Source organism: Myotis nattereri (assembly GCF_964212035.1).
Source record: "Myotis nattereri genome assembly, chromosome: 2".
NCBI lineage: Eukaryota > Metazoa > Chordata > Mammalia > Chiroptera > Vespertilionidae > Myotis > Myotis nattereri.
Genome location: NC_138076.1, coordinates 208920456 through 208947838, shown reverse-complemented (window position 1 = coordinate 208947838; position 27383 = coordinate 208920456). Strand labels below are relative to the sequence as shown.

Below are 27383 nucleotides of genomic sequence, written 5' to 3'. Positions count from 1 at the left end.
CTTCACCCCAGGATATTTTCCCATTGATCTTTTAGGGAGAGTGGAAGAGGGAGGGAAAGACAGAAACATCCACGTGAGAGAAACACACCGACTGGTTGCCTCCTGCACGCACCCTGACCAGGGCCGGGGCTGGGGAGGAGCCTGCAACCAAGGTCCGTGCCCTTGAGTGGAACTGAACCTGGGATGCTCTATCCACTGAGCAAACTGGCTAAAGTAGGATAAGCGTTTTTATTGATTTTAGAGAGAGAAGAAGGGAGAAGAGAAACATTGATCGGTTGCCTCCTGTTCGCGCCCTGACCAGGGGTCAAATGCATAACCTGGGCATGAGTCCTGACGGGGAATCGAACCTGAGACCCTTCAGTGCACAGATGACGCTCCAACCGAGCCACACCAGACACGGCTTTGGGACCCTTTTTAAGATCAAGACAGACCTCCCAGATGACCCCTCTGGCCCTCCACCTCCAACCAATACTTCCTGCATCTCAGTGGCTGGAACGGCATCCCGTGCCCAATCCTAACCCATCGCTGGCAAGGGAACAGGCCCACTTCCCCAACCCCATCAGGACGCTCCCTGCGGGTCTCTCCTGAGCACCAGGTTCCCACAGCCTTCTAGGACCCAACCTGATGTGGCTGCAGTGGGGCCAGGCCAGTTCTTGTTCATCTCTATGCACCCGTGCCTGGTCTGAGGTGCCCGAGGATTGATGGGAACAGCCGTGAGGGTGAAGCTGGCTCAAGTTGTCCTTATGTCTTCATCATCTTAGCCACAGCCCTGCTAACAGGACAGCCAGCCTGGCCTGGGGCAGCTCAGGGGGGCCTGTTCCAACCCACGTGACCAAGATCAGTACATCCAGTCAGCCGTGTCGAGGCCTCCCACATCCACTGCCCCCCCCGCCCCCCCCCTCCAGGGCTGAGCATGACCTTTGGGCACAGCCTCAGGGACTGGGACTAAAAGGCGCCCATTTGATGGAGGCTCAGAGAGGGGATGTGACTTGCCAGGTGAGTCAGGGGCAGCCTCAGGTCCAGCTGGGCCCAGCGCCCACCCCAGGGCGTCAGAGGTGCATGAACCACTGGGGCTGTAATGTAGTGCGGACACTGAGTCCGTAGGTCGGTGGGACCTGGACTTGGTGTTTCTAACCAGCTCCCTGGTGGGGGTGGGGGTGCCGGTCTGTAGCCCGCGCAGAGCTGCAGAGCACCGCCTGGAGGAGGAGCTAGATCCTCAGCTCCGCCCTCAGAAGCCCACAGGCCACCTGCAGGAAGGGTGCAGTGCTGGGGGCAGAGGGGGGGGAACCCACCTCCATCACCGCCCTGCCCCAGCCATCCAGGACACCAGAGCTGCAGGAACACTTTATTAAGTTAAGGCGATGGAGCAGGAGGAAACGGCCTTCACAGCAGCTCCACCGGTTCCACGCCCAGCACCCCGAGGGGGAGTGGGGCCATGGAGACAGAGGCGGGCGCCCTCCGTCCCTCTGTTCAGAGTCCCAGGGCGCAGGACCCTCCAGGGCAGGAAGTAATTAGCGGGAGGTAGGGTGGGAGGAGGGTGACTGGCTCCTTGCCTCTCCCACCAGAATCAACTCTGCCAGGGCCGCTGCCAGACCCCGGGGCAGGGCCACGGCCCCAGGAGCCCAAGCGGGAGGCTGGAGACAGGGGAGCCAGTGCTGGAGGCACACAGCCACCAGGTATTGCTTTTTAAAAAGTACGTGTTTTGGGGAAGAAAAAAAAAAAAAAGGAAAAAGTCTATATATAAAAATCTCTTCACATATAAAATCCTGAAGAAGGTGCAAGGTAAGAAGACCCAGTGCGAGGGGCACGCTCAGATACGCAGAGAGTGTGTGCGTGCGCCTGTGCATGTGTGTGGTGTACATGTGTGCACCTGAGTGTGTGTGCCTGTGTGTGCATGCCTTGTGGTGCCTGTGTGTGTGTCCCTGTGCAGTGCCTGTGTGTCTGTGTGTGTGCCTGTGTGTGTATGCCTGTTGTGCCTATGTGTGTGTCTATGCAGTGCCTATGTGTATGCCCATGTGTGTGTGCCTATGCAGTGTGTGTGTGCCTGTGCAGTGTGTGTGCCTGTGAGGTGTGTGTGTGTGCCTGTGCAGTGTAAGTGTACCTGTGCGGTGTGTATGCCTGTGCAGTGTGTGTGTGTGCCTGTGTGTGTGTGCCTGTGTGTGATAGTTGTGAGTGCACGTGTAGCCCACAGAGGGTGGGGAGAAAGCTTGGCTTCTGACTTCCATCCAGCAGGGAAGGAGGGCAACTGGTCCCCTTGGGCTGGGAGTCTGCAGCTGGGCCGAACCACAGGACCTGGAAGACAAGAGAGGGGCTGGTGAGGCCTGGGGAAGCCCAGCCTTGGTCCTGGGCCCAGCGTGGCTTAGGCTACGCAAGGGTGGCCAGAGGGTCCTCCCAACACCTCTGGGCCCCAAAGGCTGGGCCAGATCTGCTCCTCCAGGCTTCTCCCCACACAGCGGCCACAGGCGGCCTCTCCCGAGTGCTCAGACGTCCACAGGACTTGCCAGCAAGAGGGAGCTGCCCCCCGTCGGGATGTCTGGGTGCGGAGCTCGGTGGAAGGAAGACTATTAGTGCCGTGTGCCTGCTGCCAGGTCTGAGGGGGGCCGGCACCGCATTTGCCACCCACGCCGAGGCGTGGACTGACCAGGCTGTGGTTAAGAAGCGCCACTGTCCCCATTTACAGAAAGGGAAGCAGAGGCCAGGGAAAGGGCGTGCCCTGGCAGGTGGCACGGCGCTGAGTGCGCCCCCAGGCCGGCTCACCTCTACTCGGCCACGCTGTTGCGCGGCGCCTCCTTCTCCTGCAGGGCGGCCATGGCGAGGCGCAGGTGCTCCTTTAGCTGCTCGATCTCCCGCTCCGACCGCGTCTTGATGTGGTTCAGCTCCACGTACACGTCCTGGTACTTTCCTGAGGTGAAGCGCTTGTCCTGGGGGCGGGCAGGGGCGATAAGGGCACAGAGCCCTCCCTCCCTGGCCCTGCCCACTCAGCACATGCCCACGCGCTCCCCACTGGCCAGCACCAGCAGCCGGGCCTCTCCCGCCAGGACGCCCCCTGGCGGCCCAGCCCTGGACAAGCCCCTCCCAGCACCACCGGTTTCAGCACCATCTGCAACCTGCTCAACGTGACAGCGGAGGCTCAGGCAGGTGAAGCTTTTGCCCAAGACCACACTGCAGCCGGTGGCTGGGAGGAGAACCAGGTCAGCGTGGCCCAACACTTGGGCCCGTTCCATGAGTCTGACTCACGCACTCCCAGAGCCACGGACACACAGAGGATGCCAAACACACAGGGACATGCACCAGGCAAGCCACACACTCACAGACCCGGTCCTGAGTCCCAGCCCCCCCGGCACCTCCACCCTCACCCCCCGCTGGCAGCATGGCTTGTTCCCTGAAATGCAGGCTCTGCACAGGCAGGGATGTTGGCCTTTTGGTTCGCAGATGTCTCCTCAGCACCTAGCACCGTGCCTGGCACAGAGCAGGTGCTCAGCAAATATTTGCTGAATAAAAAAGGGCAAGCGTGGCCTTGAGCAGGTCACCCTTTCTTAGCCTCAGTTTCTTTGTAAATGAGGATGACACCTCGGGGAGAGGCACGGGGAGGGCCTGACACAGAGCAGGGGCTCAGGATGGGCATCCAGCTGGATCCCGGGTCCCCCACCCGCCGACACCCTGCTCCAGCCAGGACCTACCTTCTGCATCATCTGGAGCTCGTCCCGGAGGCACTGCACTTCCTTCTTCAGGTACTGAAGTTCGTTCTCCTTCACCCGCAGCAGCACCTGGGGTCACAGGTGCACGCTAGCGCAGGGCCAGAGGCCGGAGCTGCCCAGCCCAGGGCCCCGCAGCCGGCCTTCTCCTTGCCTCAGGCCCCTAGAATGCAGCTCCCAGCCTGCACTGAGACCCACGACACCCGGGGGCACACTCCCCCAGGAAGTCCTCTCTCACCCACCCGCACCACAGCACCAGGCCCTCAACCTGAGGGCGAAGAAGAAAAAGGGAGCCATAGTGTGGCCCTACTCTGACCCAGAGAAGCTGGGACTCTCTGCAGACGACCTCATTAACCCTCTCCAAGCCCTGAGGGGCAGGTGTTGCTGCCCTGACTTAGCTGAGGAGGAGGCGGTTTCAGCCAGACTGGGGAGGCTGAAAAGCTCAGACTCTGGAACCAGACGGCTGGGTTGGAATCCCAGCTCCCACACCAACTCTCCGTGCGCTCTTGGCAAGGCACTTGGCCTTCTTGTGCCTGTTTTCTTGCCTGTGAGCCGGGGACAGTAACAGCATGTGCCCCGCAGGGCTGTGAGGGAGACCCGGTGAGGTAAGAGCCTCGGCTTACAGAAGTCCCAGGCGCAGAGCAAACCGTATAGAAATGTTTGTAACATAAAGTATCAGGGTGATCCTGGGATCATGCCCCCATTTTCTCACTGCAACTTCTCCCAGTAAGAAAGGTGTGCGAGCCCATTTTACAGACGAGCTACTGGGACTTAGAAAGGCGAGGCACTGTTCCTGACCACACAGCAGATGGGTGGGGGGGCTGGACTCTGGCTGCAGGAGTGCAGCGCACCCAGCAGGTCCTTCCCAGCTGTGCTGGCGTCTCCTTGCTGGGCCCAGCCCCTCAGGTGCCCTCTCAGGCCTAGGCCCCGAGGGGTGCACTTACCTCCAGCTCACAGGAGCTGCGCTCATTGCGCCCACAGCCGCTGCCAGTGCCCTGTGAGGCAATGAAGCCGCGCAGCCGGTCAATCTCCTCAGACAGGCGGGCATGCAGCTCCTGCGGGGGCGTGGGGAGGGGGGCATGGTCAGCGCAGGGCTGCTGGGCGCCCGGCCCCACCCACTGGGGCCAGGCCCACCTGGTTGTGGCGCAGCAGCTCCTGGCCCTCCTGCTGGCAGCAGCGCAGCGTGTGCTCGCGCTCCTCGGCCTGCTGCGTCAGGGTGCCGATCTCCAGGCACTTCTGAGAGTACTGCTCCGACAGCACCTGCAGCTCCCGCTTCAGCGCCTCCATGTCTGACCTGCCAGGGCGGAGGAGGGCAACAGTGATGGGTGTGGGCTCGCTTGCCCTCTGCCAAGCTGCGTCGGGTCATGGCAAACTCAACGCAGCTCCTGATTCCCACCCTAGTGTTGCTTTGAGCCCAACTGTGGGGCTTTGAACGGTGACAGGCTCCCGCGGCTACAGATGCCTCCTCTGTGAGGGGCGGGTGGGAGGAGCCCATCGCTACAGCCTCTGCAGCCTCCAGAACTGTGCTCGGTGGCAGGACAGGGACTGGCCGAGGCTGACACTGCAGCCCAGCTCTAGGGGACACTAACGAGGGGACAGGAGTTGGAGGCCGAGACCAGCCTGACAAGAAGGGGCCAGAAGAACGGTGGCCTGAAGAATTGTCTATGTGGATGGCCTGGAGGCCTGACTAAGGCCCTGCTGCTTCTGTTCAGGTGCCACAATGATGACAGTGGGGGTCTCATTTGGGGGCAAACTGACGTATCCTTTGCCCAGGGACGTCAGCACAGGTCCCTGACTCATGACCGCCAGTGTATGCAGCTGGGTCCCCGGCTCAGAAGGAGGCCCAGCCCACAGACCCCAGGACCCAAGTGCCATCTCACTGGTGCTGCTTCCGGAGGCCGTCTGGGCCCTGCTGGAGGCTCCGTGTCTTGTTCAGCTCCCGGCTCAGCTCCTCCTGGTAGGCCTTCTTCATGGCTTCGATGGCTGGAAACAGAGCAGAAGCGAGGGGGAGGTTGGGGAGGGGTCAGCAGCACCAACTTCCCCTCCTGAGACGCCACACCTGCCGTGGAGACAGGAGCAGGCAGTGGCATGCAAAGAGCCCGGGACCAGGCTGTGTCGTGAACTGAGTGGCTCTGGGTAAGTGGCTCGACCTTCCTGAGCCTGTCTAGCAAGAGAGGGTCACAATCCCTGCCTGATGGACCCTGCTGGGGAGACACCCAGCGTCTGAGCACTGGTACCTTCTGTTAGCGATGGCTGGGTAGAGCCCACAGTCCACGGTCCCTGCACAGCCTGGAGGGTCCTTTAACAAGACCCATCTGGGCGGCCCAGCTTAGTGGTCAAGAGTACAGGCTCAGCGGTGGATACAAATCGAGGAGACTTTGCTCAGGGGACTTCACCCCTCTGGGCCTCAGGTCCTCATCTGGAAAGTGGGGTTAACAGCACCTTCTCTCATGAGTCCCTGGGAGACGTGGGAAGGGCATTTCGAACAATGCACAGCACAGACTTTAGCTTCTGGGTGATTTTTCAGACTGTGAGCTCCCGAGGACTGAGTCTCTTTTCACACTTACACAGGGTTGCTGTGAGGAGTAAACAATCCTCAACCATATCTTATCTGTAATTCCAAAATCCAAAAGCTCTGAACACTGGAAGTTTTTCATAACTCTTTTGGTGACAATCCCCGGCCTAAATGGACATTTGAGGTCCCACTTAAGGGTGACCCTGAGAAATGTCACTGCAAATAACTTGGTGCTAGATTTCAGGGTGAAGCCCAGATCCTGCTGAGACACCTCATATACGCACCCGGTTACCTTCCTAAAAGCAGAACGCATGGCCCCAGGGTTTGTGATTCGGGGCCATGGGCTTGAGTGTGTCAAGCACTTAGCAGGTGTGAGTTCTAGATCATGTGATCTCTGCCATCATTTCCATTATTCTAAAACGCTCTGGAGGTGCACGCGCTGTGCCAGGCACACAAAGCAGAGGGTCGGTTCAGAGCATGGCTTTGCAGTCAGTGTGCTCTGGGCTCCAACTCCAGCTCTGCCACCGATAAGCTGTGCCATTTGGGACAGATCACTAACCTCTGAGGCAGTGTCCTCATCTGTGAAATGGGTCATTCTCTTGGGCACTACAAGGCCTAGGACTGCTCACACCCTCCCTGCTCTCCCCGGGGTCTGGCCTGTGTGCCCAGTAAGGTGGCCCCGCTGTGAAAACTGGGTCTGAGGCTAAGCAGTCTCTCCCCCAGGACATGGTACTGGCTTGGATCACACTGAACCTTCCAGTGGCTACAGGCCCTGAGGGAGCACTCACAGCCAATGGGGGCGGGGGGGGGGGGGGGTCTTTTCATTGCCTCACTTTCCTCTTTTTAAGTAGGTTCAGAGGCCAATTCTGGGGGCTTCCAACTCCTCTTGATCCCTTACCCTAAGTCTAGCACCAAGGACCCCAGCTTCTTATTTAAGAGCCTCCCAAATCCAGCGAGGAGGAGCCTCAGCTTAGAGGTTTTCGAGGCCGAGCCCGCTGTGCCACTCCTTCCCGGGGTCCTCACCTGAGGCCGTGGCGGCTGTCTCCTCGGCCAGGAGCCACTCCTTCTCCTGCTGCAGCCTCTGCAGCTCCCGCTCATGGTGCCGCTGCAGCTCTTCCATCACCTGCTGGTGGGAGGACTCCATCTCGGCCAGGCTGCGCTCCCAGGCCTCCTGCAGGCAGGGCCAGGGGTCATGGGCTGCTCCCATTGCCTGGGAGTGGTCCTTCTCCAGCCTGAGGTAGGCAGGCCTACCCTGGTCCAGGCTTCCTGGACCCCAGCACCACCAGCCTGTACCCGCCACCGCCCCTCTCCTCCAGCTACAAACCTCATCCTGTCATTCTTCTGTTTCAAACCCTTCTCAGGCCCCCATCCTGCAGGGTCAAATCCCTGTTCCATGTCTGACCCCTGCAGCCTCATCCCTGGCCCTTACCCCACCAAGAAACCCCCCTAGTTATAAAAAACAATTCAGTGTCTTCACACCCGAACTTTAGCTTATGCTCTTTCACTGCCTGAAACATTCTTTTACGTCTTTCTTTCCCTGGGTAACTCACTTCACCTGCGGCTTAAATACCCTCCTAGCTCTGTCTCTGGACAAGCTCTCCGCTGCCGCCAAAGGCCTTGTTTCCGCCAGATATAAGTCCCCCGAGGACACGCGGCCCAGGACAGGGCCTGACGTGTGGCAGGTGCTGGGGAAAGGAGCTGAAATTGATGACATCACAGAACAGGGCCTTGTGGATCAGACTGGCCAGTATTTTTTTTAATATGTATTTTTTTATATTATTTCAGAGAGGAAGGGAGAGGGAGAGAGAGATAGAAACATCAACGATGAGAGAAAAATCATTGATGAGCTGCCTCCTGCATGCCCCATACTGGGGATCAAGCTCACAACCCGGGCATGTGCGCTTGACCAGAATCAAACCTGGGACCCTTCAGTCCGCAGGCTGATACTCTATCCACTGAGCCAAACCAGCTAGGACAGACTGGCCAGTATTTAAAAGCCTGGTAATACCCACTGCTGGGAGAGTCGCTGTGATGGGGTTCGTGGAGGGCAGTTTGATAGCACCGATGCATTTTTAATGACCCTATCCCTTCACCTAGCGCAGCAGTTCCCAACCTGTGGGTTGCGACCCCTTTGGCGGTCGAACGACCCTTTCCCAGGGGTCGCCTAAGACCATCCTGCATATCAGATATTTACATTACGGTTCATAACAGTAGCAACATGACAGTTATGAAGTAGCAACAAAAATAATGTTATGGCTGGGTCACAACATGAGGAACTGTATTTAAAGGGCCAGAAGGTTGAGAACCAACGACCTCGCGGGTCCACTGGTAAGAATGACCCCACAGAAAGTCACACGTGTACAAAGACTGGCAACAGACAAGAACTGGAAACAATCTAAACAAACAACCCTTAAATAAGTCATGAGATCGAGCCTTACAAAGGACCCAGGCAGCTGGTAAAAGGCAGAGCCGCGCACATGGACAGCTGGGGGAAGGAGTGTGGAAAGTTAGGTGATAAAAGCTGGTTTCTGGCAATGTACATGGGTGATCCCACTCACGGAAACAAAGCCCATGGAGCCGGACATCCGGATACATGTATGGAAAATCACAGGAAAGGTAAGTAAGGACGCTAGAAGGCAGAGGACTGGCCCCCAAAGATGTCCGCGTCCCGCTCCGGAACCTGTGAATATCACCTTATACTGCGGCGGAGGGGACCTGAGCTTGCTAGATGCCCTTAAACAAGGAGACTCTCCTAGATTACGGACTGGCCATGAAACCACGGGATCAGGGTCCATAGATGCAGAACAGGCAGGAGAGCAGGGCGGGGGGAGGGGAGGGTGGTGGTGGTGGTGGAGGAGTGGCTGCGGAAGGAGGTAGAGTGACGTGAAGTGAGGACTTGACTCCTTGCTCTCTTTAAAGAGGAAGGAATAGCCGCGAGCCACGGAAGGAGGGCAGCCACCAGATGCTGGAAAAGGCGAGAAGCCGATCGCACCCAGAGCTCACAGGAGGCGCAGTTCTGCGGGTGCCTGGATTTAGCCTGGCGAGACCCATGCTCGACTTCTACCCTCCAAACCGTGAGGTGATACAGGAAACAACACAGATGTGCTCTGATGGCACTCTAGGCGACCCCTGCGGGGCGCGGGGGAGCAGGCAGGGGGAGTTCATGTGTTTATTTCTAACCTTTTAATTTGAATTATTTATGAAAATGTAAACCTATTTCTTATATAATTAAAAAAATATTTAAGGCCCTGGCTGGGTGGCTGAGCCAGTTGGAGTGTCGTTCTGTACATCAAAAAGGTTGCAGGTTCAATTCCAGGTCAGGGCATGTACAGTAGACAACTGATCGGTCGGTTTCTCTTTCACATCCATGTTTTTCTGTCTCTCTCTCCCTGTAAAGTCAATTTAAAAAACCATAGCCCTGGGTGAGAATAAAAAAATTAAGATAATTGAAAAGGGAAGGTGAAGCGCTAGGGAAGCACCAAGGCCCAGAGGCCAGGTAAGAGGTGGTATTCTCACCTGGCTGGTGTGGCTCAGTGGATTGATCACTGTCCCATGCACCAAGAGGCCAAGGGTTCGATTCCCCCTCAGGGAACATGCCAGAGTTACAGGCTTCATCTCCGGTAGGGGGCATGCAGGAGGCAGCTGATTGATGTTTCTATCTCTCCCTCTCCCTTCTTCTCTCTAAAAATCACACAAAAGAACTGTATTCTCCTTCATGGTACAGGGCATCTCACAGTGGCAGGGGCGACCCCACCGCTCCAGCAGCCACAGCCACACCTTGGAGGCCACTATGGGGGAAGGGAAGGGCCAGCCCACCTGGGTCCAGGTGTTCAGGCAGTGAGCAAGGGTACCTGTCTCCCTAGGACTCTGCGCATGCCCTCTGTAGATCCGTCTAGTTAGGACAATAGAACCTGCTTTGTAGTGCTAATCCTGGCTGTACTGTGGAATGACCTTAAGCCTCTTCCCTGAGTGTCAGTCTCCTTATCTGTAAAACAGGCCTCATAAGACCAACTCCTGAGTGTCCCTAAGGCAGGGGTGGGCAACCCCTGGCACACGTGCCAAACATGGCACACCAGTAAATTTTGCTGGCACACGAAACCCTCTCTTCCATTTACAATTTTTTTCTTAATATCGACTTTTTTATTTTTCAGATAAATTCAGTGTAGGTGCATCTTAGATAAATAATTTTTCATAACAAGTTATCTTAAAGACCATAGACATGGATTGATGAGAGAGGGGAAGAGCAATTTCTATGCCTCTGCCTTAACTCTCCCTGCCTTCCTAGATCCGACCAGTGTTTTGGTTTCATCCACATACGCTTGTGAATCTTTGTTCTCGGTGATGAATTTTGTTAAGTCTCGTAATAGGAGCAGCCTGACGGATGAAAGTAGTAGCTCGTGCATATCTCTGAAGGTCATGAAATATAAACCTGATGTAAAATCTGTCATCAGTGATGCAGCAGCAAAAGTCCCACTGATAATATCAAACGGAGTCATAAAGTTTTCTGTCAGACTATCAGTGTACATGTATACATTAAAAAGTAAGTGTATTTTTCATTATCATGTACCAGTGATGGCGAACCTATGACATCCGTGTCAGAGGTGACACGCAAACTCATTTTTTTGGTTGATTTTTCTTTGTTAAATGGCATTTAAATATATAAAATAAATATCAAAAATATAAATCTTTGTTTTACTATGGTTGCAAATATCAAAAAATTTCTCTATGTGACACGGCACCAGAGTTAAGTTAGGGTTTTTCAAAATGCTGACACACCAAGCTCAAAAGGTTCGCCATCACTGTCATAAACTGTGTTTTTGTCGCTTGAATGAATTTTATTATTTCTTCAAGGTTCTTCACATATGTATACCTTAAGAGATATCAAGTTAAGTGTAACATGTTCTCACAAAATTAGGGTTGGCATGCAGAATTTTGAGTCAGAGATTTTGCTGGTTTTGGCACGCACTCACAAAAAGGTTGCCCACCCCTGCCCTAAGGTAAGCTAGCGCCCACCTAGAGACCACCCACCTGCAGAGATCAGATAAATAGGGGGTGGGGATCTGTTCTTAAAGGGTCAGATCAGGCAGGCAGAGCCAGAAGCTAAGAGGGGGTCAGGAGGCTGGTGTCAGGAGGTGGAACCAGCCCATGATGAGGGGCTCCTAGCAGGTCAGGTGCTGCTCTCTGACCTACCTTCCTATGGGCTCAAGGTGTCAGCTGCCACCTCTGACATGGATCAAAGTGGACAAAGAAATGCCCATGATCCCCACTGCACTAGGATGGAAGGGTCCCCTTTGCTAGAGGCACTACAGCCTGTGAAGTCCCAGACCCCCCAGCTGCTGTCCTGTGGTGGCAAGCCGCCCCACCAGCTAAAAGAGGGGCACCCACTCGGCCTGAGATACCAGGTTGGGGGATCCCTCCCCAGCTGTCACCTCTCCAGGGTCCACTGAATCTCCAGCCGCTTCCTCCAGTGCCTGGGGGACACAGGTGGCTCAGCTCCTCTTCGCTGGCGCCCTCCACGTCCTGAGCCCCTCCTCCACTCCCGTCTTCTGCCCTCCGTTTCCCGTTTATTCCCTTCTCAACGCCCCTCAGTTCTGCCTGCTCACCTGCCATCCCAAAATCACAAGACAAAGTGTGACAGCCCAGGAGGCCTGGACTGCAGCACTAGTCTGACTCCAGGTCAAAGTTCTAGCCTCCTCTCTGGGCCTATTTCCCTATCTGTATGCTGACACGTCAGAGAAGTGCTTTTCAAATTTAATTTTAGCAACAGAACCCTTTTTGCAAAGGAAATCTAATGCAGGTTCTAATAGTAAAATGGACAAAGGCGGAGCTGCTCTGATTCCCCGTGGATGTGGATGGACCCATCCAGAAAAGCAGTCCCTGGGAGACCACAGCTCCACAGAGCACAGCTTGTGGGGGTCTCTGAGGTGTTGGGCCCCACCCAGCTCCACCCACCCCCACCCACCCTTACCTCTTGCCTCAAGGGAGCCTTTGACAACACTGGTCCCTACCCTCTCCTCCTTCCACATATCAGGTGACCCCCAAGCTAGCCCTTCATGTCAAGCCCCAACTCCCCAGGCCCTGGTCTTCCTTCAGCTGAACCACACGGCCCCAGATGGGCCCCCAGGCCTTGACAGCAACCCCAGCCTTAGGGCCTCTTGGGGGCTCCCCTCTGCCTTCCTTGGGCCCAGTCACCCAGTCCTAAACTCTCCCCCCTTTGTACCCTCCTACATCCCGCTCACCCTGTCATCATCCTAGCTCCTGCCATGGCCTTGGCCCCTCCCAAGACCCTTCCACTCCAACACCACCTTCCCGGCATCACCCCAAACCTCCTCAGTCTGTGGGACAAGATCCAAACTTCTGGCTTGGCAGCGGAGGTCTCCAGGATAGGCACCCACCAGCCTTCCACCACAGCCCATGCCCCCGCCCCAGCGCTCAGTTCCATGCCCGCACCCAGGAAGGCTTCCCAAGAGCCCCGCACAGCAACCTCCCGCCTGAACTTCTGGAAGGTCCCTCTGGCCAGAGCCTGGGTTCCCAGCATTCTTTTCTGCTTCAGGCAATGATGTGCTGATTAGAGGCAGCTGATTATCAAACTTTTAGGAATTTTGTGACACAGTTAAGCAGGCCATTATTAAAAATTATGTAAGCTTATAGTTAATTACATTAAAAACAAAGCTGATACGCCAAACATCTCTTCGTAATGATTTCACTGCATTTTATTGTTGTCTATGCCCCTGAGGTTACTTCTCTTCTGTGTCTGTGTGGTGGAAATGCTCTATAATGGGTGTGCACATGTCTTCCCAACTCCGTGTCCGGTCCTCAGCCACAGTGGGAGTATTTACACCATGGACATTGGTAAACGTTACAAATCAGGACTCGGTTTATTTTCTGATAGTCTAGACCAGCCGTGGGCAAACTACGGCCCGCGGGCCAGATCTGGCCTGTTTGAAATGAATAAAACTAAAAAAAAAAAAAGACCGTACCCTTTTATGTAATGATGTTTACTTTGAATTTATATTAGTTCACACAAACCCTCCAACCATGCTTTTGTTCCGGCCCTCCGGTCCAGTTTAAGAACCCATTGTGGCCCTCGAGTCAAAAAGTTTGCCCACCCCTGGTCTATACTTAAGCAAGTGAGAAAATGCTAGTAATGCAGATTAAATTTAAAAGTGTGCCATACCTATGACCACTACATTGTAAGTAGAACAAAAACCTGAGGGAATACTCTTAAGAAAATATTCTCAATAGAGAACTATTATCCAATTCAACCAAAAAATTGCTCATGACATTGATCAAGAAAAGTTTCAATATGTTTCTCGTCTTACTCATCCACATAAATAAAAATGTCAACCAACATTCATGTTAGAATGACACTCGTTTGTCAGTTACCTCTGGATACAAGCATTCGGAAAAACCAATGGAAGAATTATGAGAAAAATCAATAAGCTATATAGAAGTTACAATAAAAAGTATTATGTATTTTTTATTTGTAAGTTGTATACTAAACATCCTTTGTATCAGTAATATATCTATATCTATGTCTATGTCTATGTCTATGTCTATGTCTATATCTATATCTATATCTATATCTACATCTATGTGTATATCTATATCTATATATACTAGAGGCCCGGTGCACAACATTCATGCACTGGGTGGGAGCGGGGAGGGGTCCCTGAGCCCGGCCTCTGGGGAGCGGCCTAAGCCAGCAGTCAGACATCCCCCAAGGGGTCCTTAGTGCTGAGCCTCTCCAGAGCGGCTCCTGTCACCACTTCTGCGCTCGCCAACTGTGAGCCCAGCTGCTGGCTGAGTGGCGCTCCCCCTGTGGGAGTGCACTGACCACCAGGGGGCAGCTCCTGCGTTGAGCGTCTGTCCCCTGGTGGTCAGTGTGCATCATGGTGACCAGTCGTTCCACTGTTTGGTCGATTTGCATATTAGCCTTTTATTATATAGGATATACCATATATAAGTGTGCAAGTGTGTACACATAGGTGTATTTTTTCTGGAGAGCTAGTTGTCCCCAGACATGGCCAAATGTCCCCAGGGGAACAGAATCAGCCTCAGTTGAGAACTGCTGTCCTCACGTTCCCCTAGGGGCCATTGGGGGCTCCCAAGTCCCAAAGACCATCTTATGAGGGCCTCAGCCTGGCAGGCATGGGCAGGATTTCCCTGTTTAGGGAGCACCTCCCAGGGGCCTGCCCATTGGAGCGCCCACTCCCCATTGGCTCCCCATGTCTCCATGGTGGTGTGAAGAAAGTGGTCCAAGTGCAGAGTGTCATATGAGGGCTATCAGCCGGACTTGAGCTTAAATCCCCTCTGACAGCTGCAGGCCAGCTGACCTTGGGCAAGTCACATAACCTCTCACAGCTCAGTGGCCTTGTCTGTAAAACGGCACAATGCTCATGTCCACCCGCTGGAGAGATTGAGACAATGTATGGCAAATGCCTCCCATGGTTCTGGTACACAGGAAGGGCTTCCAAAATATTAGCTCTTTTCTGAAAACATGGCAACCAGATACTTGCCCCCGTCCCCCACAAAGCAGCTCTTCAGCCTCACCTGTGAGATGTAGCCTGGGGGGATGTGACCATCCTCCTGGGACCTGGGTGCACCCTGAGGTGCCTCCCCCTGAAGACGCCATGCCTCCAGCTGGGCACGAAGAGACAGGACCTGTGAAGGGAGATGAGGTCAGCGGGGGCCTGAAAGCAGAGAGGGCTGGCGCGAGGCAGTGCGGAGCTGTGGATGGGAGGAGGCGTGGCCCTGGCGGGATGTGCAGGCCAGGGGGACAGCCAGCTGTGTCCTGGATGGCAGGGCCGATGAGCCAGAAGAGCTCTGGCCCAGAGAAGACTAGGCAGGGCTGGGAACAGAACGCTGTGGCCACGGACATTTACATTATGTAGGTGGCAGGGGAAATGTCTGAGCCTCAGCTTCCCATCAGTAAAACTGTGATGAGATCTACCCTATGGGACCATGAGACTGCTGTGAACATATATGAGCCTCTGTATGTAAAGAGAGCCAAGGGCAAGATGCTCAGTAAATGGTCTCTCCTTTTTCTTCTCTATTCCCTCTGTGTGATTGCTGAGGACAGAACTAAGAAGCAAAAATATCAAAAACTAGCCCTGGCCTGTATGGCTCATTTGGTTGGACATTGATTGTCCTGTGCACCGAGAGGTTCCCGGCTTGATTACTGGCCAGGGCACAAGCCAGGTGGCAGGCTTGATCCCCAGTGAGAGGTGTGCAGAAGGCAGCAGATTGATATTCTGCTTTCACATCGATGTTTCTCTCTCTCTCCCCCGCCTCCCTCCCTTCTTCTCTCTCTAAAAATCAATAAAAATGCTTCTTAAAAACAATAAAAACTCCAAGGTCTAGAGAAGAAGATTCCAGTTCACAAAGGAGTCTGAGGTGTCTGACAGTGGACCAGGAGTGAGCTCCCCACCACTGTAGGTATGCATGATAAATGCTGCAGCATGACTATAGGGATAGGAGGGGTGTTGGTGGGGTAAGGGGGTTCCCAGAGGCCAGCCATGATGTCTACCTCCTTCTCCAGTGCCTCATGGCTGTCACTAGGGGGCCCCCGGCGCTCCCCGCGGCTTTGGTTGAGCAGAGCGGTGAGAGGCACCCGCTTGTTCTCCCGCAGGGGCAGTTTCTCCAGCTCCTGCCACTTCTTCTCGATCTCCTCGCTGAGCCGACTCTGCTGGTCCTCGGTCAGGGGGGCACCCAGGCCCCGGCGTGGCCCCTCGCCAGCAGGTGTCTCTGTGGCTCTGCTGTCCACGGCCTCAAACCATTTGCGTCGCTCCTCAGAGCGATGGGCCAGGTCCCGTTCCAACTCCTCCTGCTTGGCTGGGCGGTCAAGAGTGCGAGCTGGGGTGCGGGCCCGCTGTGCGGAGCCCTGAGACAGCGGGGAGAGCTCCACGTAGTCCAGGGATGGCCTCTGTCCATCTGCCTTCCGAGGGCTGCCCCGACTGATGACCTCGGAGCCCGCACGCTGCTCCCCCACCTTCAGGGAGCCCTTCTGGGCGCTGTAGCTGTGCAGTGTGTTCTCCTTATTGCAGTCCGAGAGCCTAGGGTGCCAGCAGAGCCACATCAGGCAGGATCTTGCCCACTCAGTCCCCAAACAAGCACTTCTGGAACGTCCCCATGTGCCAGAGCCTGGGGATGAACCCAGCAGGAGGCAGCCGAACCCAGAAGTCAGAGCTAGAGCTTCACCATTAACACACCCGGGAGCCATCTCAGCTCTCCACTGACCAGCAGAGGGACCAGAGTATCTGGCTTCCCTCTGCGCTCAGTCACTCATCTGTAATATGGGACAATGCTGCTCACAGGATGAATATGGGGACTAGGTGGGCGAATGTGTGTAAAGCAACCAGGAAGCCCATTAAGAATGGTGATCAAAGCATTATTATTAAAAGTATGGTTTGATATAAGATCCTGGGTTCAAAAGACTCACAGTGGAATAAGGGAGATCCCATGGCTACTGCCAAACAGGTGAACAGTGACCTCTGGGTGCATAGGCACAAAGTGTGGAGATTTAACAACTTTGGCAGTCCTCTTCTATAACAATAACAGGGTATATGGTCACCCATCCCAAAACTACACTTCCCAGCATCCCTTGCTGCTATGTAGGGCCATGTACCTACATTCTGCCCAGTGGAAGTGAGAGGTGACACCCTTTAAAGGACTGGGTGTGCCCTGGCCTGGCTCCTGTTTGGCACTCCAGGAGAATGTTAGCAGTTTCCTGAGTCATAGGAAAAGCTATGAGTTGAGGGCCACAGAGCTGGTCTGGACTACACACCACTGGACTGCTTTGGAGAAAGAAATAAACCTCTCCTGCTTACAGTCACTGTGCGTGGAGCTTCTTTGTTACAGCAGCCAAGCCTATACACTAAGTAACAATCCAGCTGCACTGTGCCCCAGTTCACAAAGGGCTTCTATGCATATTCTCGTGACAGTCTGACTAATGACGTGTCTGAAACTCAGACAAGGTGACTGAACTGAGGTTGAACAGCCAGGCTATGGCCAGACAGGGGGACTCACGCTTGACACCCCTCAATGTCATGTTTCCATTCCTGCTGCCCGGCAGCCACAAGTCCTAGCCCCCCATAGGTGTCTGGGGTTATACTGTGTGGGAGCGCTACCTCCAGGTAACTGAGCCCTCCCTCTACTCTACCCACGGTGGCCTCCATTGGGAGTGAGTTGCTCTCCCAGACTGCCTAGCCATCCCCTCTCCTAACACTGGATGAGACACAGTCCACACAGCACAGACCATCAGCCACTAGGGGGGCCTTTTACGCACTGGCATCTCCTCCAAAGAGCTAAGGCCTCTCCCCACCTTTTCAGGATGTGGGGTACGTAGAGGGACAGCAGTCACACTCCAAATCCTCACTGTATTTCTGGAGGACTGCCAAGATGCTCACTGCCCTCTCCTCATTTTGTTGATAGAGAAACTGAGGCCCAGAAGGTACAGCCAGAGGCTCCCAGGTGAGTGCCAGCACAGCACTCAGGGATACAGGGGAAGTGCCTCCCCAAAGCCCTGGTCCACCCAGCACGTACTTGGTGACATCCGGGGCTGAGATGGGACGCACAGTCTTCCTCAGAGCCTCGATCCAGTTCCTCCGGATGCCCGAGGTCATGGCCGACAAGGTATAGACAGCATCCTTGGTCTGCAAGTCCGCCCCACAGGTAGGTTGCCATGTGGCCAGCACCACTGCTCCCACCCCACTATGGACCCCAGGGAGGGTGGCCTTCTCTCCCAAGAGAGAGTCTAAGGTCTTGAGCCTGGAGTTGAGCAGAGGGTGCAATACCTCCCCTTCACTAGCCTAGTCTTGGAAGAGTGCCAGTGGCTCCAAGGTCTCCCCAATATTTGAATTACCCGGCCAACGATATCTGGGGTCTCCCCAGATATGCTGTGTTGGCAGGAGAGCTTCTGACTGGCTCTGAGGACAGGGTCTCTGGGTAAATGAGTGACAAGAGCCAGGCATGCTCCACACCAACATCTCCTCTGGGGGCTCTCCAGTCATGCCACCCCCCACCCCCCACCCCCCAGATGCACAGTCTCACGTGAATCTGGAAGCCGTAGTTGCGCTGTACTGCATACTCGGTGACGTCAGTGCAGGAACGCAGGTCAATCTCGCCATCCAGCTCATCTGCCTACAGCAGGAAGGCAATGGTGCATATACTCCAGTGACCCCCCCACACCCCCCAAGCCCCTTCCAGGCGCCCCCAGCACCTGGTGTCTCACCTCCTCGGCGGTGGAGTCCCTGTAGTACTTGAGGCTGGAATCAGTCAGCACAAACCAATGCTTCTTCCACTGTGAAGGAGAGGCGGTGGTCAGGGGCCAGTGTGGAAGGAAAGAGCATGCGTGTGCCACTTTGCTGGCACCCTGGGTGCTGCCAGGTCGACCATTCTGCTCAAGTAGGGGCCTAGCACCCTCATCCAGCCCGCTGAGAGGTAGGGGCAGAGCGCAGGGCAGTCAGAAAATCCACATTTGATGCCTGGCCCTCCCGTTCCTCTCTGAGCTGCAGGGGCAGCATCGATGAAATGGGTCGACCTCTCATCCGGAACCGCCCCCCCGCTTCCTTCTGGGAGCCCTTCTCTGCTTTGTGAACGCTTCCATACCCATCCTGATCCTTTCCACCAAGATCGCTGAGGCGCCTACAAGCAAATCCACCCAGGGTAGACCAGGAAGGGGTTGTGACCTGTGTAAGGTCATCTGCCTAGCAAGCCAGGGACCAGAACTTCCCCAGTTACTTTGCATATGCCCCTCTGGATCTCCTCAGTCGCCAGGGACAGGACTCCCAGAGAGGAGGACTGGAAGGTGGCCCAGGGGGAGGCATCTGGTCGTATTCTGTTTCTTGATCTGGGTGCTGGTTACACGAGTGTTCACCTTGTGAGATGCATTATCTGAACATTTAGGATTTGGGCACCTTTCTGCAGCGCCTTTCTCTCTGCTCCAGCTGGGGTCAGGTTAGCAGAACACATCAGAAAGGAAAGGGGTGGGGGCACCAGTACAGCCTGATATTGAAGGGGCCAACCTTGGCCCTCCTCTGGCTTCTGGCCATTTGCTGGAATCCTAGTTCAGGTCCACCCACTGCCAGGGTCAGTGCAGTCCCCACATCTCCTTGGATTCCCACACATCGCCAAGCCCCATCCACACTGTTTGCTATTTCAAGTACTTAGGGTTCTTTTTTTTCCTTTAGAAGATGGTACATTTTCAAGGATGTGCCAGAATGACAGTTTCTACTTCTTTCAACACTACCTTTCCTTAGTATTCAAGAGACAACTATTTTCTCCCTTCCTCGCTGTGTGTCTTTAGTTAAGTATCTTGACCTCTCTGAGCTTCAGTCTTCAGATTTGTAAAGTAGGGCTAGTAAGAAATGCCTAAGCCTCTTGTAAGGTTAGAAGCTCCTAACCCTCCCTTGTGTGTCTCTCAGGGCACCTGGCCCAGGGTGGGCACTACATTGTTGGGGATTGCTCTAAACTACCTGCTCTTATTGAGTGGCCTGAATTGCAGTTCAAGACCTCAACTGTCCCTTTGTAAAGTGGGGCAGGGGTTCTGTGCCAAATGATGTCCTTGGCCCAGCCTATGACTGTCTAAGATGGGAGCTAGATGGAGCTCTGTGGGCCTCCAGTGCCCCGAGTTCCGGGCCTGTGTCTGCCCAAAGTACTGCTAGGCCTGGAAGAGATCGAACCCCTTGTGGGCCTATCTCCTGTCTGTGCACCAAGGGGCTGTGCTGGCTGAACTCCCAGGGCCCTTCCAGCTCGGACATTCCAAAACCTCGGGAAAGAGAATGAGTAACGGCCAGTGCTGGGTGGGGCCCATAATCTCTGCCCTCCAGAGACCCTGGGTGGGAGGCCAGGACGGGTCACTGGCAAGGTGCCAGGCCTTGTGTGAGGCTGGAGGGCAGCCACCAGAGGACCGGCGAGCAGGCAGCGGGTACGGAAGGCTGTGGGTTGGAGGGGATAAAGCATGTGGGTAGGAAACACAATGCAATTCCCTTGGCTCCCAGCCCTCCCGGCATGCGGGCTGCACACAGACCAAAGCCACGAGCGCATGCAGGGCAGGGGCGGGGAGACGTTCCCTCCCAAGGTGGGTGGGCAGAAAGCCAGCTCCAGCTCCAGCATGGCAGCCGAAAGGGCAGAACCCATAAGAGGCCACTGTCCCTTCTGGGTCTCAGGACAGACACATTAGAGAAAGGGAAGGGTGATTACTGAGGCCCTAGCAGATACTGGGGGCTATGTGAGACCCTTTACCTGCTTGACATCTGTGCCTATCAACCCTGGAAGGAATCATCATCATCCACTATGCCCATCTCACAGATGTGGCCACCGAGGCCAGGGAAAGCTGTGATTTGACCAATGGGGCCCCAGGTTGGTGAGACTTCAGATGTGCTCTGAGCATCATCTGCAGGATAGGGGAGGAGAGGCTGTTAACACGATTGAGTTGTTACAAATCTGTCATCAAGAGGTGGCAGGACCAAGATGTTCTTGGTGAGAGGAGGGGATGGGGTACAGAGCCTGAGGCTAGGAGGCCCCCCTCCATGGTGACTCTTACACACTGGACTGCTCCGGGAAGCCTCCACCCTCCCACCCCCATAGTCCAAGGCTGGACAAGAAACACCCTGCTTCAGAGTTCCCACTTCTGGCCCCCACCCTGGCCCCCCTCCACCTGGAAGCCATGGTCTCTAGAAGGCTGGACAGGCGAGGGAAGCAGCTCCGCCTCCTGGGCTGCCCCCAGCCACCCCCCTGCTCTCCACTTCAGCCCTCCTACCTCTCCAGGCTCGTCCAAGATCGACATCCATCCCTTCTTGAAGTTGAGCAGATCGGGCTATGGGGAGATGAGGAGGCAGATGAGTCAGGCCCAGTGGAGAATCCAATGGGGCCAGGGAGGAGGGGGTGCTGTACCCTCTTGGCCTTGAATCCTGTAAGACTAAGGGCCTGAGAAGCCAGGAGAGAGGGCTGAGGGCCCAGGTAACACCCCAAATCAAGGCAGACTCCCCAGCCACTAATGCAGTCTTGGCCTAACATCCAGTAATCTCTGATTGCCAAGAGGGTGGACCAGGCAACTGGGACATCCACCAAAGATGTTCAAGATTCCCTCCCACCAGCCTACTTCCTCACCCAAGAGTGGGAGGGGGAGGGGGGCAAGAGAATGCTGCCTGCAGAGAACAAGCCGGACCAGCAGGGCGAGTGAGCTGTCCAGTTCCTCTCTCTGACAAGGCCCAGGCGGCCCACCAGGAAAATGCCTTATTGCTGCCACCCACCCCCAACCCACTGACTCTCCTGTGGCCCAACCAGCCCTGCCTGCCCTCATCTCCGGGAGACCCTGAAAGATGGAACCAAGCACAGGCTGGGGTCAGAGACCCTCTGGTTCCCTCTAGATCTCTGGATGGGCCGGTCCTGGCAAGGCCTACCTGCCAGGTGCTGCCCAGGGGGATGCGGCCCCGGGGTCTGGGGGCTCCCAGCTGCAGCATGCTCCACAGGGGCCTGTGAGCTATGAGTCCCCACCTAGGCCTAGACAACGAAGCTGCTCATTCTGGCATTTTCTCTGGTCAGGTCCATCTGGTGGGTGCCCAATACCAGACCCTCTGCCTGTTGGGGAGACCTCTCTTGTCTAAGTCGCGGTCCCTCTGCAGTCTCCGCTCCTGCCACTGGCAGAGCAGGGCGGGCCAGGCTGGCGGGCAGGGAAGAGGCGTCCACCTGTTGCCATGGCTCTGAGCCCACCTATCAGCGCCTGCATCGAAGCCTCACCAGGCCAAGGTGTCTGGTTGCGTGAAGGGAGCGGGTGGCATGGCTCAGTGGGGTGGGCGGTGAGGATGGCAGCTGGAAACCTGGAAACCAGAGCCACCTGACCTGGCCACCTCCCCTGACCTGCCTTCCTCCTAGGGAGCCCCTTCTCTTCTTCCTCAGCTGGAAGAAGTGGCCTGAGAGGAGTTGGGGCAGCAGCCTGGACATTCAGAGACATCCACAGCCATGGCTGTGGGACCAGGGCCCCATCTCAGCAGGCTGGCAGCCCCACCCCTGCGCTGCAGCCCCTCCCTGCATACCTGTCAGAGGGAAGGGACACAGGCTCTGCTCAGACCTGAAAACTCTGGGTGGTGTTCACCCTATCTGCTCTCCATTTCTCCCACCCTCTTCCCCAAAGGTACAGGCGTCCCAAACCAAGGCCGAACGAAGTGGTAGCCCCGCTCAAGACCACCGGGTCACTTGGGTTCACCTGCATTCAGTCTGGACCTCCCGTGGCCCCAGGGAAAACCTGCTGAATAATACCCACCCTCCTGTACCCCATCTACATTTCTGTGCTTTGGCGCACCCGGGTGTAGCTCAGCGGTTGAGTGTCGACCCAGGAACCAAGAGGTCACCGGTTCAATTCCTGGTCAGGGCACATGCCCAGATTGTGGGTTCGATCCCCAGTGGGGGGCATGCAGGAGGCAGCCAATCGATGATTCACTCTCATCATTGATGTTTCTATTTCTCTTTCCCTCTCCCTTCCTCTCTGAAATCAATAAAAATATATTTTAAAAAAATTTCTATGCTTTGGAGACAGTCCCCCCCTCCCCTCCCTGGCCCTGAGGAGTTAGGGATGGCCCACAGCAGATCAGCCTCAACTTCCAGAAGCTGAGGAAGGGTCCCTAGCAGGAATGACAGGCTGGGACCCCAAGGGCTGCCTGGGAAGTGGGGTCACAGTGACCTTCCTAAGTCACATGCCCTCTCTGAGTACAGCCGCCTAACGTGGCAAATGACAGGGGGAGTCCTGACCTCCCTCAAGTTTTATGAGGACTGAATGTGAAGCCCAGTGACCCTCCGGAAGCCGGTACTAACACAGCGCACACCCCCTCAGGCATGGAGAGAGGAGGCCACCAATGTGAGGCTTCAAACTGCTGGCAGGGGAGGTCCTACGGTCAGTTGGGAACTCCCACCCCCCACCCAGGGTCAACAGGTCTGATCACCTAAATCTCTCCCACGGCACCTTCACCCACGGTATTCAGCCCAGCCCACCCTCCTCCCTTTGGCCACAGGTCTGCACTGTGCCCGCCCTCCTGGGCCTCAGGACCTTCGACATGGCCTCCTCCCTCTAGGGCAGTGATGGTGAACCTATGACACGCGTGTCAGAGGTGACATGCGAACTCACTTTTTTGGTTGATTTTTCTTTGTTAAATGGCATTTAAATATATAAAATAAATATCAAAAATATAAGTCTTTGTTTTACTATGGTTGCAAAGATCAAAACATTTCTATATGTGACACGGCACCAGAGTTAAGTTAGGGTTTTCCAAAATGCTGACACGCCGCGCTCAGAAGGTTCGCCATCACTGCCCTAGGTGCACTCTGGCAGAGGGACTCACTCAAAAGGGCCCAGTGTTACAAGTCTGCTCAGAGCCTCCAGGGATGGCTTCAGAACAAAGTCCAGTACACCTGAAGCTAATATAATAATGTATGTCAACTGTAATTGAAAAATAAAAATGGAAAAAATAAACAAATAATAAAAACAAAACCCAGCTGCCTTAGGGCGGCACAAGAGGTCAGCCCGCCCTTCCAGCCCAGCCTTCCCCCTGCGTTGGGGGCCCATGTTTATGTCTCCACACATCCTCACTGATGCCCGACACACCAGGACTCAGGCCCTCCACATGCCTGTGTCCTCTGCTTGAACACCAAGCAGACCCCTCCTCATGCTTTAACCTCCTCCTCCGAGGCCCTGTCACTCACACACACACACACACACACACACACACACACACACACCCGCGGCCCTCCCACAGCCTCTGTTGCCCATGATTATCTTGAAGACATTTACTTGTCCCTCACAGACTAGACTCACAGGCAGGGACATGCGCATTCACACCCCCAGGACCCAGGGAATGTTTGTGGAATCTTCCCTTTTCTTTTTTTAACTATCAGGCACTGTTCTGGACCAGGAAGTCAGCTGTGAATGAAAGCTGTGGCCCCTGTCTTGGTGGAAGTCAGGAGACAGACAATAAACAAGTGGACAGGTATATAATTTGATGCCAGGCAGTGGCTGGGGAATGAGGCTCCAGGGCAAGGCTGCGCACGCGAAGGCAGAAGGAGGTGGAGCAAACCCTGACTCCAGGCCCGGCTTCCAGCCTCAGCCTTTACCCATTCACTGGACACCAGCCTGGAGCAGGCTCAGGTCCCAGGCAGCTGGGATGAAACCAGTCGCCACTGTCCGAGGTGCTCCTCCTCCTCCTCCTCCTCCTCCCTGCTTCAGAGCCTTTCCTGGTCCCTCGGGAACCTTCACCAAAAGCCTAAGCTACTTTTCCCGGCCTATGGGCCCCTCTCCTTACAGACCCCTCTTCCATGTTTCCAGCCCCCAAAGGTGACCACCAGCCTTTGTCCACAGGTTCCCTCCCCCGTCCATCTCCACCTGACACCGTCCTACAATCACAGGAAGGCTGCTCCCAGCACAGGGCAGGCCGTCCCTCCTCCGGAGGCCCCCATGCGGCTCCCAGCAGCCCCCATGCGGCTCCCAGCAGCCTGGCCCTGCTGAGCATGTGCTCCTCCAGGAGAGGCAACTGTGTACATTTCTTATCTCCCGAGAGAAAACCAGGATAGCCCTTGGATACCGATTCGGCCTCAGCAGGGCCCTCACCTCTCTACACCCCCACGTCCTCACCTGCTGGACGGGCACTTGCCATCCACCTTAGAGGGTCAATTCTGGTAACGTGAAAGCAGCCAGTGCAGGGCCTGGCAGGCAAGCAGTGGGCAAAGTGGCTACCCGCCCCTGGCCTGGGGGGCCGGCAGGACACTGACTCAGCTCCTCCCCCACATCCCTCTTTGCTCTCTGACAGGGCAGGGGAGGCTGCTGCAACAGGAAGGGCCAGCAGGGAGGTGGCAGGATGTGTGGAGGCTGAGGAAGTCCAGGCAGTGGCCAGGTCATCACACTCACGGGGGGCAGGGGCCCCTCTCCCCAGCCACCACCCCGCTCCCCAGCAGCCCAGCCCACTTCGCTGGCTGTGGAAAGGGGGCAGGCACATGCACATACACATCCTGCCTGACACCCTCTCCTCACCAGCTGTCAGAGCCTCGCTGAGACACTAGTCGGAAACCAAAAGCAGCTCTGCCCTGCCCTGCCCTGCCCTTCCAGACCACCACCGAGCAGGCGGCCCTGGAAAGGGGCTGCTGCTTCCCTGACACTCAGGGTGACCTCGGGCAACTCGCCAAGGCCGCTCCCCCGAGCCTCAGTTTGTCGGACTGTGAAATGGGGATAATGGTGAACTCAGCTGCGAGGCCTACTATGAAGGCACAGGCATTGATGGAACTAGGGTAGGGCTCACCCCGAGAGAAGACAAATCCCCGCCATCGCGTCCCCGACCCCACTCGCGGCACGGTCCCGCCCAAGCCCCGCTGCGAAGGGGCCAGCCCGGGAGAACGCGGTCTCGGCCGCTTCGATCCCAGGATGGGCTCCGGCAGGGTGGGACCCCTTCGCACCCACCCAGCCTCCGCCGGCCCCCACCGGTGGGCACTCTTCCCCAGCCCGGGCCAACGAGACCCATCCGAGACGGGGGGACCCTCTCTCCAGCCCCGGACGAGACCCCAGCCCTGGCCCGGCGCCCGGGGAGCCCCTACGGACCCCGCAGTTTGGGGGGATCCGGTCGAGTTTCCACTAAGGGAACCGGACGGCGGTGGTCAAGGACCACCCGAGTCGGTCGGGGGCCGGTCCCGCAAGTGAGGAGGCGGGTGCCCGTGCTGGGACGTTCCCAGATCCTCGGGTTCGCCCGGGCTCCCCGCCTGGAAAGGTGAGGCAGGTCGCCCGGCCCTGCGCTGGGGTCGCCCGGCCTCCGGCGGAGACTCCTCCGGACACCGGGAGGGAGGACGAGGCTGCCCGGGAGGAGCGGCTGGCTTGGGCGGTCGCTCAGCCGCCTGGGCGCGGAGGGGCGCTGGGGGGCACTCACCGTCATGGCGGCGCCCGGGGGCGGCGGGGGCAGGAGGCAGGAAGGTGTACGGGGCGCGCAGGCCGGGCTCCGCGGCGCGGGAATCCCGCTGCCGCCGCCCCTCTCGGCCGCCCGGAGCCGCTCCTCCGGCCCTTCCCTTCGCCCGCGCGGCTCCGGCCCCGTCCATCCGCCCATAAAACTTTTTTTTTTTTTTCAAACTTCCTGGGAGGACCCGGGCGCGCCAATGGGCGGCGGGGAACCCGGGACAAACAGCGGCTGGGCCGCAGGCCAACCAATGGGAGCGTGGGACGGGCCCGGGGGCGGGGCCTGCGCGACGGGACGGGCGCTGGGGGCGGGGCGGCCGGGACGGATGGGGGCGGGGAGAAGGGAGGGCGGGCCGCGCTCGGCCGCGGGCGCGCGGGGCGGAAGGAGCCGTCCAGCCAGCAGGTGACTTCGCGGGCTACCGCCCGGCAGTGCGGGGCGTGGCCCACGTCGCCTCGGCTACCGCTCCCCGCCGGCCCCCGGCTTTGCTGGGCGCGTGGGCCAAGCCCCCAACACTAACAACTCAGCGTCCCACCCCCGAGCCCCGCTTGTCACCAATGAAATCCACTTTAATCCTCACTACAGGCTTGACAGACGGTGCCCTTGTCCCCATTTTACTAATGAGAAAATAGAGGCGCAGAGAGGTGCGCCGACTTGCTCAAGAAGAGGTGCACTCCTAGCGTGTGCCCCCTAAATGCCCCCTCCTGTAAATGGGTCTTTCTGACTTAAGAACCTGGTTTGGGGTTCGTGGGTGTGGGTGTACACCCGTGGCTCACGTTCCCAGAGCACTTGGCTGTTTTTAGGAGCCCTTTTGCAGGCAGGAGTTCATCTGAGCCCTGAAGTAGAGGAGGGACCTTTGGTGGAATTTGTTGCTAAATGCATATAGTAGCTTGTGTGGCATTGTGATTCAAACACTGTGTTACCTAAGCAAGGTACTTAACCTCTCTGTGCCTCAACTTCACCCTCTGTTAAATGGGATAATGCTGTGTTCTCATGGGGATGCTATAAGGATTAACTGTTAAGTACCCAGAACACCCCACTTATCCCTAGTTAGCTATCCTTCGGTAGAAGGGCAGGGGGCTTGGAATAATTGCCATTTCAATTATTCTGCCATCTTAGTTCGGGGATCAAGAATTATTATCATAATTACCGTCCCCATTTCACAGATAAAGAAATGGAGGCTCAGTATTTCCCACTGGGATTCTCTCCTCCACACTAGAAATGAGGCCATGGATAAGCCCATCTTCCTCT

General features: G+C 56.3%; 1 protein-coding gene across 1 annotated transcript; it reads right to left on the bottom strand.

Annotated features, from left to right (window-relative positions):
- Positions 1 to 26285, bottom strand: LOC308514611 (TRIO and F-actin-binding protein-like; the record flags this gene model as incomplete). Its single annotated transcript, XM_081084823.1, has 14 exons — positions 1 to 2292; positions 2758 to 2921; positions 3681 to 3767; positions 4640 to 4750; positions 4830 to 4989; positions 5576 to 5678; positions 7234 to 7381; positions 14764 to 14874; positions 15740 to 16265; positions 17755 to 17864; positions 18262 to 18351; positions 18443 to 18511; positions 20972 to 21028; positions 26112 to 26285. 13 exons carry the CDS (start codon positions 26283 to 26285, stop codon positions 2760 to 2762), a joined length of 1908 nt encoding a protein of 635 aa, XP_080940949.1. The 3' UTR covers positions 1 to 2292; positions 2758 to 2759.
- Positions 26286 to 27383: the final 1098 nt, after the last annotated feature.